The sequence below is a fragment of the Podarcis vaucheri genome, assembly GCF_965113315.1.
Source record: "Podarcis vaucheri genome assembly, chromosome: 9".
In the NCBI taxonomy this organism is placed as follows: domain Eukaryota; kingdom Metazoa; phylum Chordata; class Lepidosauria; order Squamata; family Lacertidae; genus Podarcis; species Podarcis vaucheri.
In genome coordinates this window covers 16,267,278-16,285,920 of record NC_138767.1, presented here as the reverse complement: position 1 = coordinate 16,285,920, position 18,643 = coordinate 16,267,278, and the positions used below count along the sequence as shown (strand labels likewise).

Below are 18,643 nucleotides of genomic sequence, written 5' to 3'. Positions count from 1 at the left end.
TGACTGACGCCATGCTAATGGTAATACTAGTGGCAAAGGTTGGTTTCGATGGGAGAGAAACATCCAGGAATGGGCAAAATCAGCCAGATACACATCATGTGATCTGTTTGTAGACACTCAGCAGGAAATACTAAATTACTTGCCATTGTGACATGCATTTTCCAGGCACAAAACAAAGGATCACATGAGTGAAAAAATGTGGGCACGCATAAATATTCATGCTATTAATTGTTTGAACCTGATATTTCCTAGCATAGTTTGTAAAGTATGAAGGAGACATCCTTCCCTGTCTCCCACCAACATTACATCCATGATCACACAGTAGGAAAACCATATTTCACACTCATGTTTATTGGATTCTGCTGCATTATTTCATACTTCAAGGGGAAAGTTGTAAATGCCTCATCCACTGTCCAGTGACATTTTGCATTTCTCCCTGAAAGAACTGAGTTAGAGGCTTCATTCATTTCATGATACAAAACATTATTATTTCTTTGTTTACGGAGGGAGGAAACTTAACTCTGGATTACACCATTCTTAAGAGATAGGAAGACATCATTTCAGTTGCAAGGAAAAGTTGATTTCTCCGTGCCATTCATGCATACATAGGTTGATGGAGCTACTTGCTACAAGGAGGAGGTGTATGATAGGTTTCATAACAGATTAGATTCTATCCAGAATTACAGCTTCAAAGAGTTAAAAGCAATTAAAAACGGGAATCCTATCCCCTTAGTTTTCCTTGTCCTTGTATCCAATGGTAAAATCAAAATTAAGTTTATTCAACTTCCACAAAGCTTTAGCTCCACGAGCTGGAAGAAACCTGGAGAAAAGAGGAAGATATATTAGTTTTTCAGTGTTGGGCATCCTGCAACTTTCTAAATGTTGGACTTTGACTCCCATCAGCTGTGGCCAGCACGGCAATGGTAAGGGATGACTGAAGTTATAGTCATGTGAAGACCTATATGTTCCCTGTCATTTGTCTACCTGGAAGTAACACTCTGAAAGCAACAGACACATTAATTAGGCCAAAAGTGGTTTTGGTTTTTGTGTTTTGTTTTTAAAAAAAATACATTTAGTAGTTGGCTTTAATTTTTCAGCATACTTACCTATCCAGCATGACACTGACTTTCAGAAATCGTGGGATGAAAATCATGCTCTCATTGGTGAGAATTCCCTTCATTGCTTGACTTGCAACTTCTTCAGGCTCCAATGGAGGCATTAATCTGAAGTTAGAGAGGAAAAAAGCAACATTCTATTTGCATATTCTTTGCAAGGTCAAGGCTTGGAACTTGCGACCAGTACAAAAATCAGGCAATGGGATGATGCTCACATGATAGGCCTGGAGCACAGGTAAATGAAGCCAAAACACAAGAGAAGGTAGGGGAGGATTTCTTTTAACTGAACGACCTGAAACAAATCTAAATGGAAACTCAGATTATTTTTAAAAGAGGCTGGGCCACTCCAGACCGTTATTTTATTGCAGCAATATTCTGCAACATGCTCTCTGATGCTATAAAAGTGCTTTAGTGGTGGATTTATTTTGCTTTATTTGTTGTGCTGCGACGCTTCCCCAATACCACCTACCACATTATTGCTGTCTGGAAAGCACGACAAAAAACCAAGCCATGCCACCGATATAATCTGTGGCGTGAAAAGTTACAGGATTTCAGCAGGAAGTTACTGTTGGAAATGAAGCAGTATGACCTGCAAAAAGAGTATTGAAAGTGATATTATGTATGACCGCTGTAATGGTTCTAGGGCTTGCTCGTGCGTAAATCGGAGCCACACCTGGCTGGATTGCCTGAGTGAACCCTTTCTGTCTGGACAGCCACTCGCCCATGGCTGTCTCAATCGCTGGCAGAATCCGTCAGTGGGCGTTTCTTGAACTTCTTCCAGCAAAGAAGTTCTTTGACGCCTAGTCTCTGCCTACTCTCCCTGCGCAGAAGCCTTCTGCGCAGGGAGGGTGTGGGCAGCGGAGGACCCGTGCTCTCCCTGCTGGTCCCCGGCGAGGAGTAATGGAGCCACCTCGCCGATTCCCCCATCTGCCCCCCTTCTCCACTGGTACTACGCTGATTTCCTTCCCCAGAAGATGTGCTGCTTCTCTCCCTCCCGGGACGCTCTCCGGAATCCCTCTGGAGCCCTCCCTCTCCCCCTGGCTCCGATGGCAGTTCCCTGACAACTGCCAAAATAACATCTTGATAAGCACAAATCATCATGAATGTTCAATAAAGAAAAGACATCTGGGACACAACAATAGATGGAACAAAAGGAAAGGAAGGACAATGGCTGGCACTACAAAAGGGCACTTTTAACATTGGATTTTTCTAACTGTCAATGTCACACCTTTCTTATTCAGTACCTTGACGACGGATTTTTGACAAAGTCAGAATTTATAAACATAGGGCAGATGCATGAAGTCTTGACCCCGTCTTTCTTCAATGCAGACAGCTCTTCTGTCAGAGCTCGGTGGAGCCCAACTGCAGCGAATTTGGATGAGCTACGAGAAATTTTGGACATATCTTAGTGGCTGGATGATCATGATTGCCTTCTGCACAATACAAATCTCACATGAAACATCACAAATATTCAGGGACAACATGGAGCTGTTTTAGAGCTGTCGGCCCTCACTAACCTCAGACCTACACATATGGAGTGATTGTATTTGTTATAGAGTAGACTTATAAGCTGCTTCTCCACATGGTAATTTTATATTTTTTAAATATACATTTTTATTAGTTTTTTTAACATATCATCTCCAACAATCATATAATATAACTTCTTGTCTTATACAATATTTTAGACTTCCGTCAACACCTCTGATGATTTTCTGTTCTTTATCACTTATTCTGCATTTCTTAATTTCTCTGTTACTCTTTATTATCATTAACTAATAGTTCTCCTAATAGTCTTTCTTGCAATATTTCAAATAATCATCCTTACAAAACTTCTTGCAATCCTACTAGCACAATCTGTTCATTACAATTACTTTTCAGATCGTTTGTATATTTACTCCTACATGCGAATTTTACAATGCATGCATGTGCTTTTGCCACTCAACTGCTGTTCAGCTACTGGAAGCACATTTTGGCCAACTGGGATTTGGATATTCAGTGAAATCTTCACCCATTTAGCAATCCCAGGGTCATGAGAATTAGCTTTAGGTTAGCAATCAAGCACCACTCAATTCCTCTGGTTAAAGTAAGATGACTATGGTTATGGTGATCTCTTGTTGACTGGGCTCAGGTTTCTAGCTCCTAAGCATGTGGGATGTGGAAATGGTGAGAACACTCTGTAATCCTTTAGTTTGGGAGGGAATTATTTTATTCTTCTCCTACTGCACCAGGGATTGAGAAATGGTGGTGTGTCAACTGTTGCTGGACTGCAATTCCCATCATCCCTCACTATATTGGCCATGCTGACCAGGACTGATGGGAGTTGAGAGTCCAGCAACATATGGAGGGTCACAATTTCCCCACCCCTGCCCGATGCTGTGATTCCACTGCCTTACATGTATCATAATTTTGACAAATGATTGGCTTATTGCATTTCATGGTAGTTTCATTGTATCTTTGGTGGCATCCATGCACTGTTCACCAAAGTGGGGACCTCTGGTCCAAGAAGCAGTATATAAATTAAGAATCACAAGCTCATGGACTTCATGTATGTATTGGCATTGGCTGGACACTTATGATGTAGTCCAAAGAGCTTCTGCCTGAATTCCAGAACTTCTGAACCCTTGCCTTCCACACCACAGACATTCATGCTCCCAGAAAATGGCACCACACCATTGGCAATCCATGGGTGCAGCTTCTGAAACAGGAGCAGGAGCTACATTTAGAACAGGAAATGCCATTCTGCTTGTGCGGCAAATGTCCACTTGTACAACAGAACACACCCACCCCGTCCTCTCTGTGGCTGCTCCTCACACATACTCAGAATGTCCTCCAGATAGCTGGGGGACCCTCGGGAAAACATTTCTGGGGTGCACACACTGGGAGAGGGGAGGAAGAAAAAGCTGAATCTCATCCAAAGTATTCTTCCTATAAGCTGCATTTCTCAAAAGGTCAGATTCCGTATAAAATCACTTGTTGGGTAAATAAAACCAATACAGGTAAATTTACTCACAAATTTAACAAGAGTAGGGTATTATTTTATGGCTTCTTTTATTTCTGCTGGTGGGGAAATGTCTCTCCTATATACGCACCAATAAGCCACGAGGAATGGAGCCACTATGTGTCCCCCAGCAGAAGCCACGGTGATGATATGGCCGTGGTTGTTCTTCATCATGGTTGGTAGAAATGCTTTTGCGGTCTGAAAGTTTAAAAAGAAAGGGGGGTAACTTTCAGGGCCGTCTTAAGCATATGCGGCACCGGGGTGCAAAGATCCGCCCGGCAACCTTCCCCCCCCCCAGTTTGCCCAGAGTTGTTGACCTGTTTTTAGGGAGGAGAAACCCCAAATTGATGACCCTTTTTTAGGGCGGGCTGGTGAGTCGCGCACAGCAGAGCTGGCTTTGCCAGCCACCTCAGCAGCAATAGAGGAGCCCAAGGCAGCAGTGGCAGCAGAGCAAAGGGGGGCACCTGGGGGACGGGCAAGCAGAGCCCAGCTATGATGGCCTGGGAATCTGATTCAGAGGCTGAACCTGAGGAATCCCAGCCTGCACAGAAGTCCCCGCCTCCAGGGCCGGCTGAGCCATGGCAGGGGCTTGAATCGGAAGGGCACTCACTTGTGCTAGATCCTCAGGAGCAGACACCAGCTGAATCCGCTCTGGCTCCTGAGGGGATGGAGGACCCATTGCCTACAGGTGCCCCTCTCCCAGCCCTGTCAGGGGAAGGTGAGGTTGCCTCTGGGTCCAGTAACCCTCCAGCCTCTCCTGAGCTGCAGAGGCTCAGAGCAGAGAAGCGGAGGGAACTAAGTTCTCTCAGGAGGAGTGCTCACCTTAAGGCCAGGAGAGGCGAGTCACCTGTGGGCCGGGGCCACCTTAGGCCTCAGAGGAGATAAAGGCCAGTCAGCCCAGACCCAAGTTGCGGGAACAACATCATTGGTATCCTGTTCCTGCCGGCACCCTGACCTGCTCTCCTGAGTTCCTGACCACGTCCGACTCCTCACTTTGGACCTCGCTCTGCCCCTGACAGACAGCCTCCTTACCCTCGACCTAGGACCAGACTTAGACCACGCTGCACGGTAACCCCCCCGGGACCAGCACACCAGCGCAACAACAGTTGAGTGTGAGGAGGTGGCAGCGGCAACTGAGTGAAGCCGGGCGCCTCATGTGAGCAGCATGCACTGGGCGGGCCTCTCAACGGCCCACCAATCCCAGGTGTGCAGGAGGGCAGAGCCGGCCAGCTGCCTCAGTGTCTTGCTCGCCCACAGAAGAGCTGTGGCGCTCCGATGGGCTCTGCTCCACTCGGCAGTGGCTGTCGGCTCTTCCCAATCCCTGGACTCCAAATCTCGGCCCCGGACTCTCAGTCTGGCGTCCCTGAGAGTCCGGGGGCTGGGTGCCCTGCACCCCTAGCACCTATGGGTATGACAGCCCTGGTAACTTTCCATAGAAGTCAGCCATTTAGTAAAACAGTAGCGACTGTTGTACCAACTCTGCTGTTGTTGTTTCAGGTTGGTTTGTTCTTAGTTTCCTTTATTTATTCTGAAGTGGGTTTTATTCCGTAGGGGCCAATGCAGTCACGTAGGTTCCACTCTCCCGTCTTCCGAGTGCAAGTGGCAATTACAGTGGGGAGGGGCAAGGAGAAGGGACCCTAGTTCTTTATGTACATGCGTTATTTAATATCACACGTCTTCAATCCATAGGATGAGCAGAACAATTTATGGTATAAATTTGAAAACCAGATGCAGAAATGAAAACGAAATTAGTGCTGTGCTGCACTAATAAAACAGCGCTGAACCACGCTGCATCTTTTCATTCCAGTGTAATGTCACATCAGATGATGGGGTGGGAAGTCAGCAAAAGAAAAGAAATATTATGTATTGGAGTGTATATGTGATTGTTTTTGAAAATTTAATAAAATATAACTGGGGGGCGGGGGAGATGATCGCCTTTTCCAACAACATAACACCAGTCTGCCCTGTGGCACTCATGGGAACGCTCCAACATTATCCATGTGAGAGAGTAGTCCGCCCTTTCGGCAGCATGGCACCTTCCAAATGTTTTGAACTACAACTCCCATCAGCCCCTGCCAGGACTACCATGAAAGCTTGTCATTCAAATAATCTGGAGGCCAGTTGGTTGCCTGAAGGCTATAGGAGATCATGGCAAGCATTGCCAGTAACTCCCATTACACAATGATGGGTTCATAGGGCTGTTCTTGCAACAGGGCTGTGCTTAATGATTCTTTATTACCCAGTAGTGAGCAAGGATGTTGACTTCAAACATTTTTTGGATGGCTTGATCCTCAGTTGACAGCACGTCTGTTGGGGAGATCACCCCAGCGTTGTTCATCAAGATGTCCACATCACCAATCTCCTTTCTCACCTTTAAAGAAAGGGAGTAATATAGGGCAGAGGTGTTTAGCTGCTCTGAGACATTTTATGATGTATGGAATGAATAAATGCAAATAATAATAAAATTACAGATTACAGGTTAGATTAGGGTTTTAGGGAATGAGCCCCCGTGTCTTTTGTGGCAAGCTCTGTACTTCCTAGATCCTCCCTTTAGAAACTTTTTTTAAAAAAACCATTAGTTTGCTTATAGGGTGGTTGGACACACTGCAAAGCACAGTGTCAGCACAGAACACCTTTAGCAGCTGCTCAATGCCTTCCTTTCCCCGGGGCATCTATACTGTAAATATAAATAAGCACATTCAAATTTTATGCAGAAATGTAGGATGATCCTGTGCCTCAATCTCCACAAGCGTATGTGCCAGGATTGCAACTTTCTTGAATTTCTCATATTCATTTTGCTATCGCCAGTGAGTATGGACAGGTAGGTTTGCATGACTCACCTTTGTCATTGACCCTGCTGAGTGGGTTAATGAAGCCATAACAGTGCCATTCTGTGCATGTCTACCCCGAATGAAATCCTATGGAGTTCAATAAGGCTTGCTCCCAGGCAGGTGGGTACTAGATTGTAGCATAAAGCAATTTTTTATTGTTAAATTTCTTCCCCCCCCATTGAAGTCAATAGGGTTAGGGTTAGGGAAAGTGCTTAACTTTGACAGGATCTTGTCCTGAACCCCTAATTAAAACAAAAAGCATAAGAAGTCCAGTTGGTCCATTATTTTCATTATTGGCTGTTTTTATTCCATTTATTATTCCATCTTGGCTGTGAGTCCTGGAAGACCTGCTCCCTGCCTTTCCCCACCTGGCCTGGGAGGGTGGGTTCCAGACTGACTCCAGCTACAAAAGCTGAAGCTGCTGAACAGACTCTTTGGCCGGGGTATTGTTTCGGGGTGGGGTTGTTGGTTTTTTTTTTTTTTTTTGCTGTTATTGATAATTTTTTTTAGATCTCATGATTTATGTGGAAGTTGTTCAGTTTGGTTGTGTTCTTTGTGATGTGTTTTGTTAATTGTTTTTGGCTAATTTCATTATACTTGTATTTATGTAAATCTTTTCATGTAAGCTGCCTTGTGCATGGTTTTTACTATGGAAAGGCAACATACAAATAAGATTATGATGATGATTTAAAAGGGCAATGCATTTATTAGGAGTAAACAAAGTTTTGCAAAACTAGGAACAAGATTTTTGAGCTCTCCAGAACTCTCCACCATGGAGGGATCTCCAGTATGAGCAGTGCAGAGAGCTGATTCTGCGGAGAAGAGGAGAGGGACAGAAATGTTTCCACAGGTCTCTCTCAGGTGAAGTGGAAGGATTTGATGGTAGGAGAAAGAGCCTGGTTTTGAGATAGTGCAGGACTTTAAAAAATATTTTATTTTTTTACTGGTGCATTGCCCTGGGAGACCTATTGCACAAATCTCCACTGAATATATCTCTGCAATTTGGCTAGCTGCCAACGAGCAATAGACACCTCTCTTTGCAACGCCGCTTACTTAATATAAAACAAATGGAATGAGAATGAGAAACCATCTTGCACAAGAAGCTATGGGCATGTTTTCCTTTAAGTCTTCCGCATGCAACCTATCATTTCCCAAGCATTCCTGCTGCTAAGCTGATAATGAAGCCTAGATATGTGTAACACCTCAGAAGGTCTCAGGCTCAATCCTTAACAATTCCAGGGAGGGCTGGGAAAGGTTCCTGCTCAAAACTCTGGAGAACTACTCCTAATCATTGTGGAGAATACTGAGCTAGAAAGTCCAATGATCTGACTTGGTATAACCCAAAGAAAATCCCGTGTGTTGCAAATCAGAACACTCTAAACAGCAACAAGCAACAAGTCAGCTAATAATATACAGACAATATTTTTATAACACTATACGGTTTCAAAATTCATAAACAGAAGACATATAATATGTGCATGGAGTCACAAACTAATAAGAATCAAATAAATGTTCCAAGATACAAGAGATGGGAGGAGGAGGAGGTCATGGAAAGAAGGTAATGAAAATGGAGAATTTGAAAGTGATGGTTTTTATTTTTTATTTTTGTTTTTGTGTTTTTGTGTTTTTGTCTTTTTTCTTTGTAACTTTTTCTTTTTTCTTTGTAATTATAAAAAGTTCTTTTTTCAATAAATATCATTTTAAAAAAACAAAAACAAATAAATGTGCCATGAACAGGAATGGTGGGAGTGGTAGGTCACTCTCAAAGGTCAAAGGTCTTTCAGGATAATGAACTCTTTCAATGATAAATCTTCATCAGCTAGCAATAATATGAAATGAAAACCGTTACCATTCAAATACAGTCCTGTGAAAGAAATGACAGGCCTGCAGGTTAACCAGCCAATAATAAATACACACCAAATTAATAGGCCCCAAAGGTACATCAAATGGCCATGGATCAGCTATCAGTAAAAAGTGTAGTAAGCTGATGCTGTTGGCAAAACCCTAGCAGTGGCATTATCAAGGCCTCCATTTCAGTGATCTTTGACAGTGACTTACCACTCCTACCATTCCTGTTCATGGGAAGACAGGAGAACTAATATCAGTGTACTGGTAGAAGCAAAGATCACCAGTGTTGAAGCAATGATTAGAATCATAGAATCATAGAATCATAGAGTTGGAAGAGACCACAAGGGCCATCGAGTCCAACCCCCTGCCAATTCTTCAACACCAACTTCATTGGACTGGTCATGTTGTGCGGATGCCTGATGATCATCTTCCAAAGCAACTACTCTATTCCGAACTTAAAAAGGGAAAGCGTAATGCTGGTGGTCAACAAAAGAGGTTTAAAGGCTGTCTCAAGGCAAATCTTAAAAAATGTAGTATAAACACTGACAATTGGGAAACACTGGCCTGTGAGTGCTTCAGTTGGAGAATAGCCTTTACCAAAGACACTCAAACTCAGGACGCAAGGGAGAAGTATGCTAAGAGGAAGGCACACTTGGCAAATCCACACCGTGATCAACTCCCACCTGGAAACCTATGTCCCCACTATGGAAGGATGTGTGGATCCAGAATTGGCCTCCACAGTCACTTACGGACTCATTGTTAAAACCGTGTTTATGGAAGACAATCTTACTCGGCTATGAGTGATTGCCAAAGGAGGAGGAGGGTGTGCACTAATAGCGATATTATATAAATAACAAATAGCAATATTTAATAATTTGCTGAACTTTAGGTAAAAAGCTAAAGGACCCCTGGACAGTTAAGTCCTTTCAAAAGTTACTATGGGGTTGTGGTGCTCATCTCGCTTTCAGGCTGAGGGAGCCGGCGTTTGTCCACAGACAGCTTTCCGGGTCATGTGGCCAGCATGACTAAACCACTTCTGGAGCAATGGAACACAGTGACAGAAACCAGAGCATACGGAAACACCGTTTACCTTCCCACCGCAGTGGTACCTATTTATCTACTTGCACTGGCGTGTTTTTGAACTGCTAGGTTGGCAGGAGCTGAACTTTAGGATACTGGCATCATAGCAGGTTGGGGAAGCCTTTGGGAAGCCTTTGGGGGAATCTGAAGGCTCACCTTCTCTGCAGCGCTGTAGATGTCCTCTTTCTTGCTACAGTCCACCACAAAAGCATGCGCTGTGACTCCCAGCCTCCTGCATTCTTCAGCAGTTTCTTCAACGCCATTCTAGAAGTGGAAAGGGATTGAAAGCTCACTGGGAAAGGGCCTCAAAAACCAGTTAAAATTCTTTTAGAGGATGCTATTGAAAAAGGTCCAGTCAGTGTAGACTAACCCAGCTCTAATCCTAGTAATAAAGCAATCATACCTTGTTGATATCCCACAGAACTAACTTGCACTGACGCCTCGCAAATTCGTAAGCAGTGGCTCTCCCAAGCCCATGGCCAGATCTAGTGATCAGAACAATTTGTCCGCTGACACATTTTTCCTTCACGGGAATGAAAAGCTTGACAAGAGCCTCTAAATAGGAGTAGAGGACTACAAGAAAAAACACAGGGATCTCTAGCAAGAGATGCATCTTCTTTTGAGAAAAGTTCTGCACACTGAGACCAGTGCACACCTGTATGCACGCTGTTATTTATTAATCAGAAACTAATGCCTTGGCTAGGTTCCACATGGCCATGCAGCTACCCTCAACGCTCCTGATGCAATGCTCCAAAGATCTGGTTTTCCATGCAAACATTTTGCAGATTTATGCCTGCCTAATTGACACCCCACTGAACAGCCTCAAGCCCCCATCCCATGAGAACAGCCACAAGTCCCTGGTCTCCTTGGCTTGGCTTGGCTGGCTGGAAGTGGAAGTAGAAATGTATCCTTATTGGCTTTGGAAAATGGAGAAAAAAGTCCCCCCCCCACCCTGATAATATAATCACTCAATCTGCTGTTCTTCCTTTAGCCTCCTAGCCCCTCTCTCAGACATTAAGCTGACCAATGTGTCCCAGCCAATCTAAATAGTCCAGTGCTCAAACTGGGTTTGGGGTGCAGGTAAAGGTAAAGGTACCCCTGACCGTTAGGTCCAGTCAGTGTGGTGTAGTGGTTAAGAGCGGTAGTCTCGCAATCTGGGGGACCGGGTTCGCGTCTCCGCTCCTCCACATGCAGCTGCTGGGTGACCTTGGGCCAGTCACGCTTCTGTGAAGTCTCTCAGCCCCACTCACCTCACAGAGTGTTTGTTGTGGGGGAGGAAGGGAAAGGAGAATGTTAGCCGCTTTGAGACTCCTTAAAGGGAGTGAAAGGCGGGATATCAAATCCAAACTCTTCTTCTTCTTCTTCTTCTTCTCATCTTGCTCTATAGGCCGAGGGAGCTGGCGTTTGTCCGCAGACAGCTTCCGGGTTATGTGGCCAGCATGACCAAGCTGCTTCTGGAGAACCAGAGTAGCGCACAGAAATGCTGTTCACCTTCCCGCTGGAGCGGTACCTATTTATCTACTTGCACTTTGACGTGCTTTCGAACTGCTAGGTTGGCAGGAGCTGGGACCGAGCAATGGGAGCTCACCCCGTTATGGGGATTTGAACCGCCGACCTTCTGATCGCCAAGTCCTAGGCTCTGTGGTTTAGACCACAGCGCCACCTTCATTGCTTGGGGTGCAGGTAAGGGGCCCCTTAATCAAGCCCAAACATCCTATGGGAGAACAGAGGAGAAGCAGTTTTGTTGTTTTTAAGGTACATGATAAAATAAAATTGCATGTCAGAATTATATAGGCTTGCCTATTTAGCAAGTGCTGAAAATAATACAGAGCAAGTGCCTGACTCTAAAAAAGAAAAGAAAAAAAGGGACCTCACCAAAATGCTGGAGAGGGTGCATCTCCACAGGCACATGCCTCCACATGTGGTGAGAGTGTCCCAAAATCCAACTGTTCTGGACAACAGTCGTACGAGAACTGTGTAAAATAACTAAGCAAATATTAGAAATCACCCCAGAATTGGCCCTACTAAACATCTTCCAAGACAATAATGCCCATTTACACCACAAAGAACTCATAACCCACCTACATTCAGCAGCCAGAAACTTCATAACCAGACACTGGAGAGACCTGTCAGGAGTAAGCATGGACCAATGGTACAAAATAGTACGGGAAACAGCCTTACTAGAAAAATTAACCAATAAACTAAAACTGACATGGGGACAAATATAAGAAGACGCCTTCACCCCGGTATGGCTCCCCTTTATCACATACACAGCCCAATAAGACAATGACAAAAATCCACCAGCAGCATACAAATCAATATGACTAACCTGATCCAAAACACCCACTCCACTCACACATGAAAACAAAGATCACCACAGCCAATCACAAACAAAAAACCACACACGAGGCCAACCCCAACCTCTCTCACCACCAAAGAAACACAAGTGAATAGCAGAGAACCTGCACAAGCGACGCTGACACAAAACCCCACATATATTAAGTATAATAGAAACATCGCCACCCAACCCCACCCATCTTTCCCCCTCCACCTCTTTCCCCCTTTTCTTCCTAATGGCTCAACAAATGAAACTGATCTGTAAAAAATGTTACTTGAAGAAAAAGAGAGAGAGAGAGGATTGCAGATACTTTTGTAAACCACGAAAATCTTTAATAAAAATACATTTTTAAAAAAATAGCAAATTGATGTGGAAATGTGGAGAACTGAACTTCGACTTAGAAAAACAAGGAGAGAGAAACCAAAATGGACATATTCATCCATCTCTAATTCCTTCAGTGTCTTCCTGGTTCCCTGAAAATGCTCAGTGTTACAAGAGTTGGGGACCTTCCCCTGTTTCTGCAGAGCAGTAGCAAGATCACAGGGGGTTCCAGGCACTCACTCCTTTGGAGAACTGAGACACGCGGACACTGTTGTAGCTTTAAGAAATATGGCTTATTCGCCTATTTACACTTTCATCATTTTTATTTCAAGAGGGGTTTCTTACAGCAGTGCAGCCCTGGAGTCCAAGGGATCTCTCCTAGCCAGCCTTCAGCCAACCTGCCTAAGATGGATCCCAGTTTTTCTTCTCTCATTTCTTCTTCCCAGAACACCTTGCTAAAAGACTCCCTTTTCCTGTCACCTCACACCCAGTTCCCCTGGCACCATCTGTATCCTCAAGCAAAAGGATTCTTCTCAGACGGCGAATCAACACCATTTGTCATGTTTACAGATTTGCTCTTCAATAGGTCAGCCAACCTGGTTTGTGGAAGTCAGCCCAGGAATTCCTTGTCTGGGACTGCCATACATCTGGGTTTTCCTGGACGTGTCCGGGAATCAGACTGTCAAAATGGTGTCCGGGCAGATTTTTGCTGAATCAGCAAAATGTCCAGGAAAACCTGGGCATATGGCAACTAGGGTGATTTTTTAAAGAAAAATGATGGGGGGACACCACATTTTTGAGATGTTCCCAAAAAAGCTCAACAACCCTCTTCTGCTGAGGCAAGTACCCAAAATTTCAGAAACTGGTGGAAGACCAAACCAAAGGCCAATCATAGAATGAAGCGATTAAAAGTTTGGGGGCCTGTGTGTCAAAGCAAGGAGATACAATGAAGCAAGAGATGGTTTACTAATTTATGGTTTTTTAAATGGCTAAGAAACTCAAAGTACATCTTAAGGGAGAAGGGGGTCTTTTTTTCTATGACTTTCCTAGAGGCAAACGGAAGGAGACATTATTTTTAACCCACTAGGCTAATATATACTGCTACCCCAGGCAAGAAGTAAATAATATATGAGAATGTATTGTCCCCCATGCATTTGTTTTGAACTTGGATTTCTGATCAAAAAACATGGGGGGGCGGGTGAAAAACATTATCTGAACACAATTCCCAAACATTTCCCCTCAGTCCAACTCTGGGCTACCTTGTTTACTTAACTAAAAAAAAAATGTGCCTGCAGAAACTTTGGAATCAACCCAAATAACATATTTGCTAAGGGGCAGTAAACATTGCAAAATAGGTGAATATGTGCATAACTAATTTTAGAGGTGGTTTAATCATTTGTCTTTTGTTCACAGAGTTAGGAAATGTGACTAGAAAGCACAGTAAAATGCTACCTGTTCAACTTATTTTTGCTTGGTGAACACATTGGGGGAAATGTGTGAGGCAGGTGTGGAGGACTCCCTGGTCCTGAATGGGGTAACTGTGCGCCTGAAGGACCAGGTGCGCAGCCTGGGAGTCATTCTGAACTCACAGCTGTCCATGGAGGCGCAGGTTAATTCTGTGTCCAGGGCAGCTGTTTACCACCTCCATCTGGTACGCAGGCTGAGACCCTATCTGCCTGCAGACTGTCTTGCCAGAGTGGTACATGCCCTAGTGACCTATACAACAGGTACGGTCATTCCCAAACTGTTGGTGCTGACCTTTAAAGTCCTAAACGGCCTCGGTCCATGTTATGTACTGAGTTGAATAGGATCCAAACTGCAGCAGTCTGATTGGTCCTAGAACAATAGGATCCAAAATGCAGCAGTCTGATTGGTCCTAGAACAATGCAGCAGTATGATTGGTCGGCAGGAGCCACCCAATCCAGCTCCAGATAGAAGTGAATCCACAACCTGATTGGCTTACAGGAGAAGTCCGGAATTAGCCAATCACGTGCAGCCCATTGTGTAAATAATGTATATAAAGCAGATACTTTGAGGGGACTTCCATTCCTCCTCACCACTATGAGCTGAATAAAGAGCATAAAATCACTTTGCGACTCTGAGTATATTTCAGTCCAGTATATCTGAAGGAGCGTCTCCAACCCCATCATTCTGCCCAGACACTGAAGTCCAGCTCCGAGGGCCTTCTGGTGGTTCCCTCGCTGCAAGAAGCCAAGTTACAGGGAACCAGGCTGAGGGCCTTCTCAGTAGTGGCACCCGCCCTGTGGAATGCCCTCCCACCTGATGTCAAAGAGAAAAACAACTGCCAGACTTTTAGAAGACATCTGAAGGCAGCCCTGTTTAGGGAAGCTTTTAATGTTTAATAGGTTTTTGTATTTTAATATTCTGTTGGAAGCCGCCCAGAGTGGCTGGGAAAACCAGCCAGATGGGCGGGGTATAAATATTAAATTATTATTATTATTATTATTATTATTATTATTAATGAAACAGGATGGGTTGTTTTCTGAGTTTTGAACCACTTTGGCTTTCCATGTGTCAAAATTGGCAGGTTAGATCAAGACACACTGCCAGTTATGGCTCTCTCTTCAAGGGACCCAGATGAAGACTGAAAGCCACCCTCTCCATTACCACTTCAGACAAAGGAACCAACCTCCAAGCTGGTGACCTTTCCTTCCACTTTTACACACAAGGAGGCCTAGCTCTGGTGGGAAATCCAGATGGAGGATGCATCTGGCAATTTTGGTTCCTCTTACTTTCTACCATTTCCAGGCTTAAGTTTAGTTAGGGATTTGAATCTTGCCATTTGATTAGTGGTACAATTAGGTAACTTAAGACTCTGTTTCTTTCAACCCAGCCCCCCTTTTATGAGGAAATGTGTGTTACAGTGGTACCTCAGGTTAAGTACTTAATTCGTTCTGGAGGTCCATTCTTAACCTGAAACTGTTCTTAACCTGAGGTACCACTTTAGCTAATGGGGCCTCCTGCTGCTGCCACGCCGCGTCGCGGGAGCCCGGTTTCTGTTCTCATCCTGAAGCAAAGTTCTTAACCTGAAGCACTATTTCTGAAGCGTATGTAACCTGAGGTACCACTCTACTTCACTTGTTTCAAAACATGGCGCTCAAGACCTCAAAGGAGGAATGGTTTGAATTTTATTGGCTTAGACTACGGGACAGTCAATTTTGGAGGAACATGAGGAGAAAACATGGGCAGAGCAGGACTTCCGGGGTGGCGCCACCGGCAATGGCAGACTTCTGAAACGGAGGGACAAGCTCCGCGAGAAACGGGTCTTTCCTGCTACGGCGAAGTGGGGACCCTTTAGAAGTCACAGGCGGATGAAGCCTGTGACCTTGGGACTCGGCAGGCACCCTTAGCGCCCCCCCAACCCGCAAAGGAACCCAAAAACGGGCTCCAAAGCGAAGAGGGGGAAGTGGCACGGTGCTGAGAGTCTACCGCTATTTCCGTGGAGCGAAGCCGCACAGCCGCTGCCAGGGAACGCTGCCTTCTTCCTGGACAATTTGGATTCTAAAAAAACAACCATCGTGAGTACCTAAACCTTGGAAAATCGATTCACAATTTAAGGAATTGGGAAAGAAAGGAATCGGGCTCAAAATTCATGACAATTCGGCACTGAAATGGAAGGTCTAACAGGAAGTCAAACTTCCGTTTTTCTGTAGTCGGAACAAAGCAAAGACAAAGTAAACTGGAGTCTTGAAAACCATTTTAAAGGAGCGGATTTCATCACCTAAAATAGCTGAACCCCCCCCCCTTCGGCAGCAGGAGGAGAAGGGGGTGCCTTCTTTGAACTGTTTTAACCTGCAGAAGTAAGTTTAAAATAAAGTAATTTTCCACCGTCCTGACCCAGGGAGCGGGGTGTCAGGATTGATGTTTGAAGCTCATTGACCAGGACAGAAGCTGTTTGACAGATAGCTAAAAGAAGGGGAAAAACTGGAATTCCACTGTCTTTTTTTTTTTGCAACTTAAAAATAACAACGATAGACAAAGTATCTAAAACTAAAAGAAACTTTGGGGCTGGATTTGTAATTTGCAACAGATGTTTTCCCTCTAGGGGGGGATAGTGAAACTGTAACTAGGGAATTTCCAGCCGCTACAGTATAACCCGTGGGAATTGAGTGGTGACCTTGAAGGACAATGTGTTCAGAAATGTTGTTGTGCGCTTTTCTCGAAACAAATGCTTTACTGGAAGAAATTCATGAGGGAATGAATTTGATGACTGATTCGGTTGGAAATCTTACGCAGAATGTGGGAAATCTTAGACAGGCAGTAGAAAAAAGTGTGGAGTTTACCCAGGAATTATACCAGGACTGTGCCTTGTCAGAACAGCGGAAAGAAGAAGATTCTACTGAACTTTGGGAGTCAGAAATGGAGCCACAGATGGAGGTTGCGGCCCTGCAGGAACATGACCCTTTGGAATTGGCAATTGACTTTCGTAAAAATCAGACTCGGAAAGATGAAGTTTCGACTGGACTGGAAATGGGGGGGTTGGATTGACCCCCCTGAACAGGGACATATGGACTTTCCGAGTGTGGTAGTGGATTGTGAGAGGCTTGGAGATATGGGGATCCCAAAGTTTGGAGGGACTTTGAAACATGCATTAAAGTACTACATGGAGCTCAGTTTGGACTATGGAAAAGGGACCTTTTGGTTGGAAGGAGTAAAAGCATTAAATTGGAGACTACACGTGTGAAAAGAAAACATGAAGAAAAACAGTGGAAGGAACATGGAAGGGATTTAAGAGCCTCGGATATAAGATCACCAGGTTAATGTGCCAGCTTAATGGGATAAATGGACTGACAAACCCGGGACCTGGGGGAAGGGACGTTGGATGAAGACTTTTATTTTTTATTATTAGGACAATTTTATATAATTGATGAATATTAGAAGGATGCATGAAATGAAATTGCTTGGCTCTAGTATAAAAGTTTAAGGGATTAGGAAAGAATATAACGGTTAAGAGAAGCTATCAAAAATAAAATTTAGGTTAAGGTTTTTTATAAGACAATGAGGAGAACAGAGTAAGGTAATGTAATGAAAGATTAGAATAGGGCAAAAACTTGATGGTAAGGATTTGCTGAACTAACAAATTGAATTGGAATACAGGAAAGGGAGGGATGAGGAGGTCTGGGGAAATAAGTATATGAAGATATGTTATGAAAATTAATGTGTTTTTAACTGTTTCTATTTTCTATAGGTTTTTTTTCTTTTTCTTTTTTCATTTGTCTTGTTATAATTTGGAAACTTTAATAAAATATCATTTAAAAAAAACAAAACATGGGCAGAGCAGTTCAGCTGTGGAACCTCAGCCTGGGGCTGATCTTATATTTGCAACAGTCACAAGAAGCATATGGCACATTCTGCAGTTGTTTGCCATCTCCCAAGTATGCATAATGTAGACCATCCACAATCTGGCGATCTTCAAACAGCTGTTAAGTGTTGGAGTAGGATCAAATAATTGTGGGACCTTGCAAGGCAATCCCTGCTGCTGAATGCAGCAAATCCTTCTCTTTTTATGCCAATTAATTTGTATTGCTTTTCAAAAAAAATAATAAATTAACAACAAATTAATTTAAATTTAGTACAAACTTTAACAGTTGACTTCGCCTCTTACTTTCAGGGTGTTTCTCTTCCCTCCTTTACTTGCTCAGTGTAACATACATTTCCTAATTCCATTTCAATACTTAAAATGTTTTAGCATTTTATCATTATTTTCCTCCTTCTTCATTTCCCAGCGGCTGTACATACTTCAATTCCTGCTTAGACTTTTATTTAACTAGAACATATTCCCAAATGTCAAGTCGAGTTACTCTTCACTTTGTCAGCCCACAAAAATCATTAGTTATAAATCAATATTCCACAAATACTACTTATCGCTCCTGCCGTTTTACGTGCACCAAAGTCTGACTGGTGGCGGTAAATAAGAAATCCTCTTCAGCGCAGCATTCCATTCCCAGAAAGTCACACTTCTAAATGTAGTTCACCATCCTAATTAAGTGTACAAAAATGCATATGTGAAGATCAAGTCTGCAAAAAAGATGCATATATTTGGGGAAATAACTTCCCCACAAAGCATTACATATGGGGAAATGGCTTTGCA

General features: G+C 43.8%; 1 protein-coding gene across 1 annotated transcript; it reads right to left on the bottom strand.

Annotated features, from left to right (window-relative positions):
• Window positions 1-335: 335 nt before the first annotated feature.
• Window positions 336-10,525, bottom strand: LOC309540060 (estradiol 17-beta-dehydrogenase 11-like). Its single transcript, XM_082236674.1, has 7 exons — window positions 10,276-10,525; window positions 10,029-10,136; window positions 6,353-6,484; window positions 4,205-4,311; window positions 2,360-2,497; window positions 1,107-1,223; window positions 336-820 (listed from the first exon to the last, which is right to left on the bottom strand). The coding sequence occupies exons 1-7, from the start codon at window positions 10,483-10,485 to the stop codon at window positions 730-732; spliced, it is 903 nt and encodes a 300-aa protein (XP_082092800.1). The 5' UTR covers window positions 10,486-10,525; the 3' UTR covers window positions 336-729.
• Between the last annotated feature and the right edge of the window lie 8,118 nt (window positions 10,526-18,643).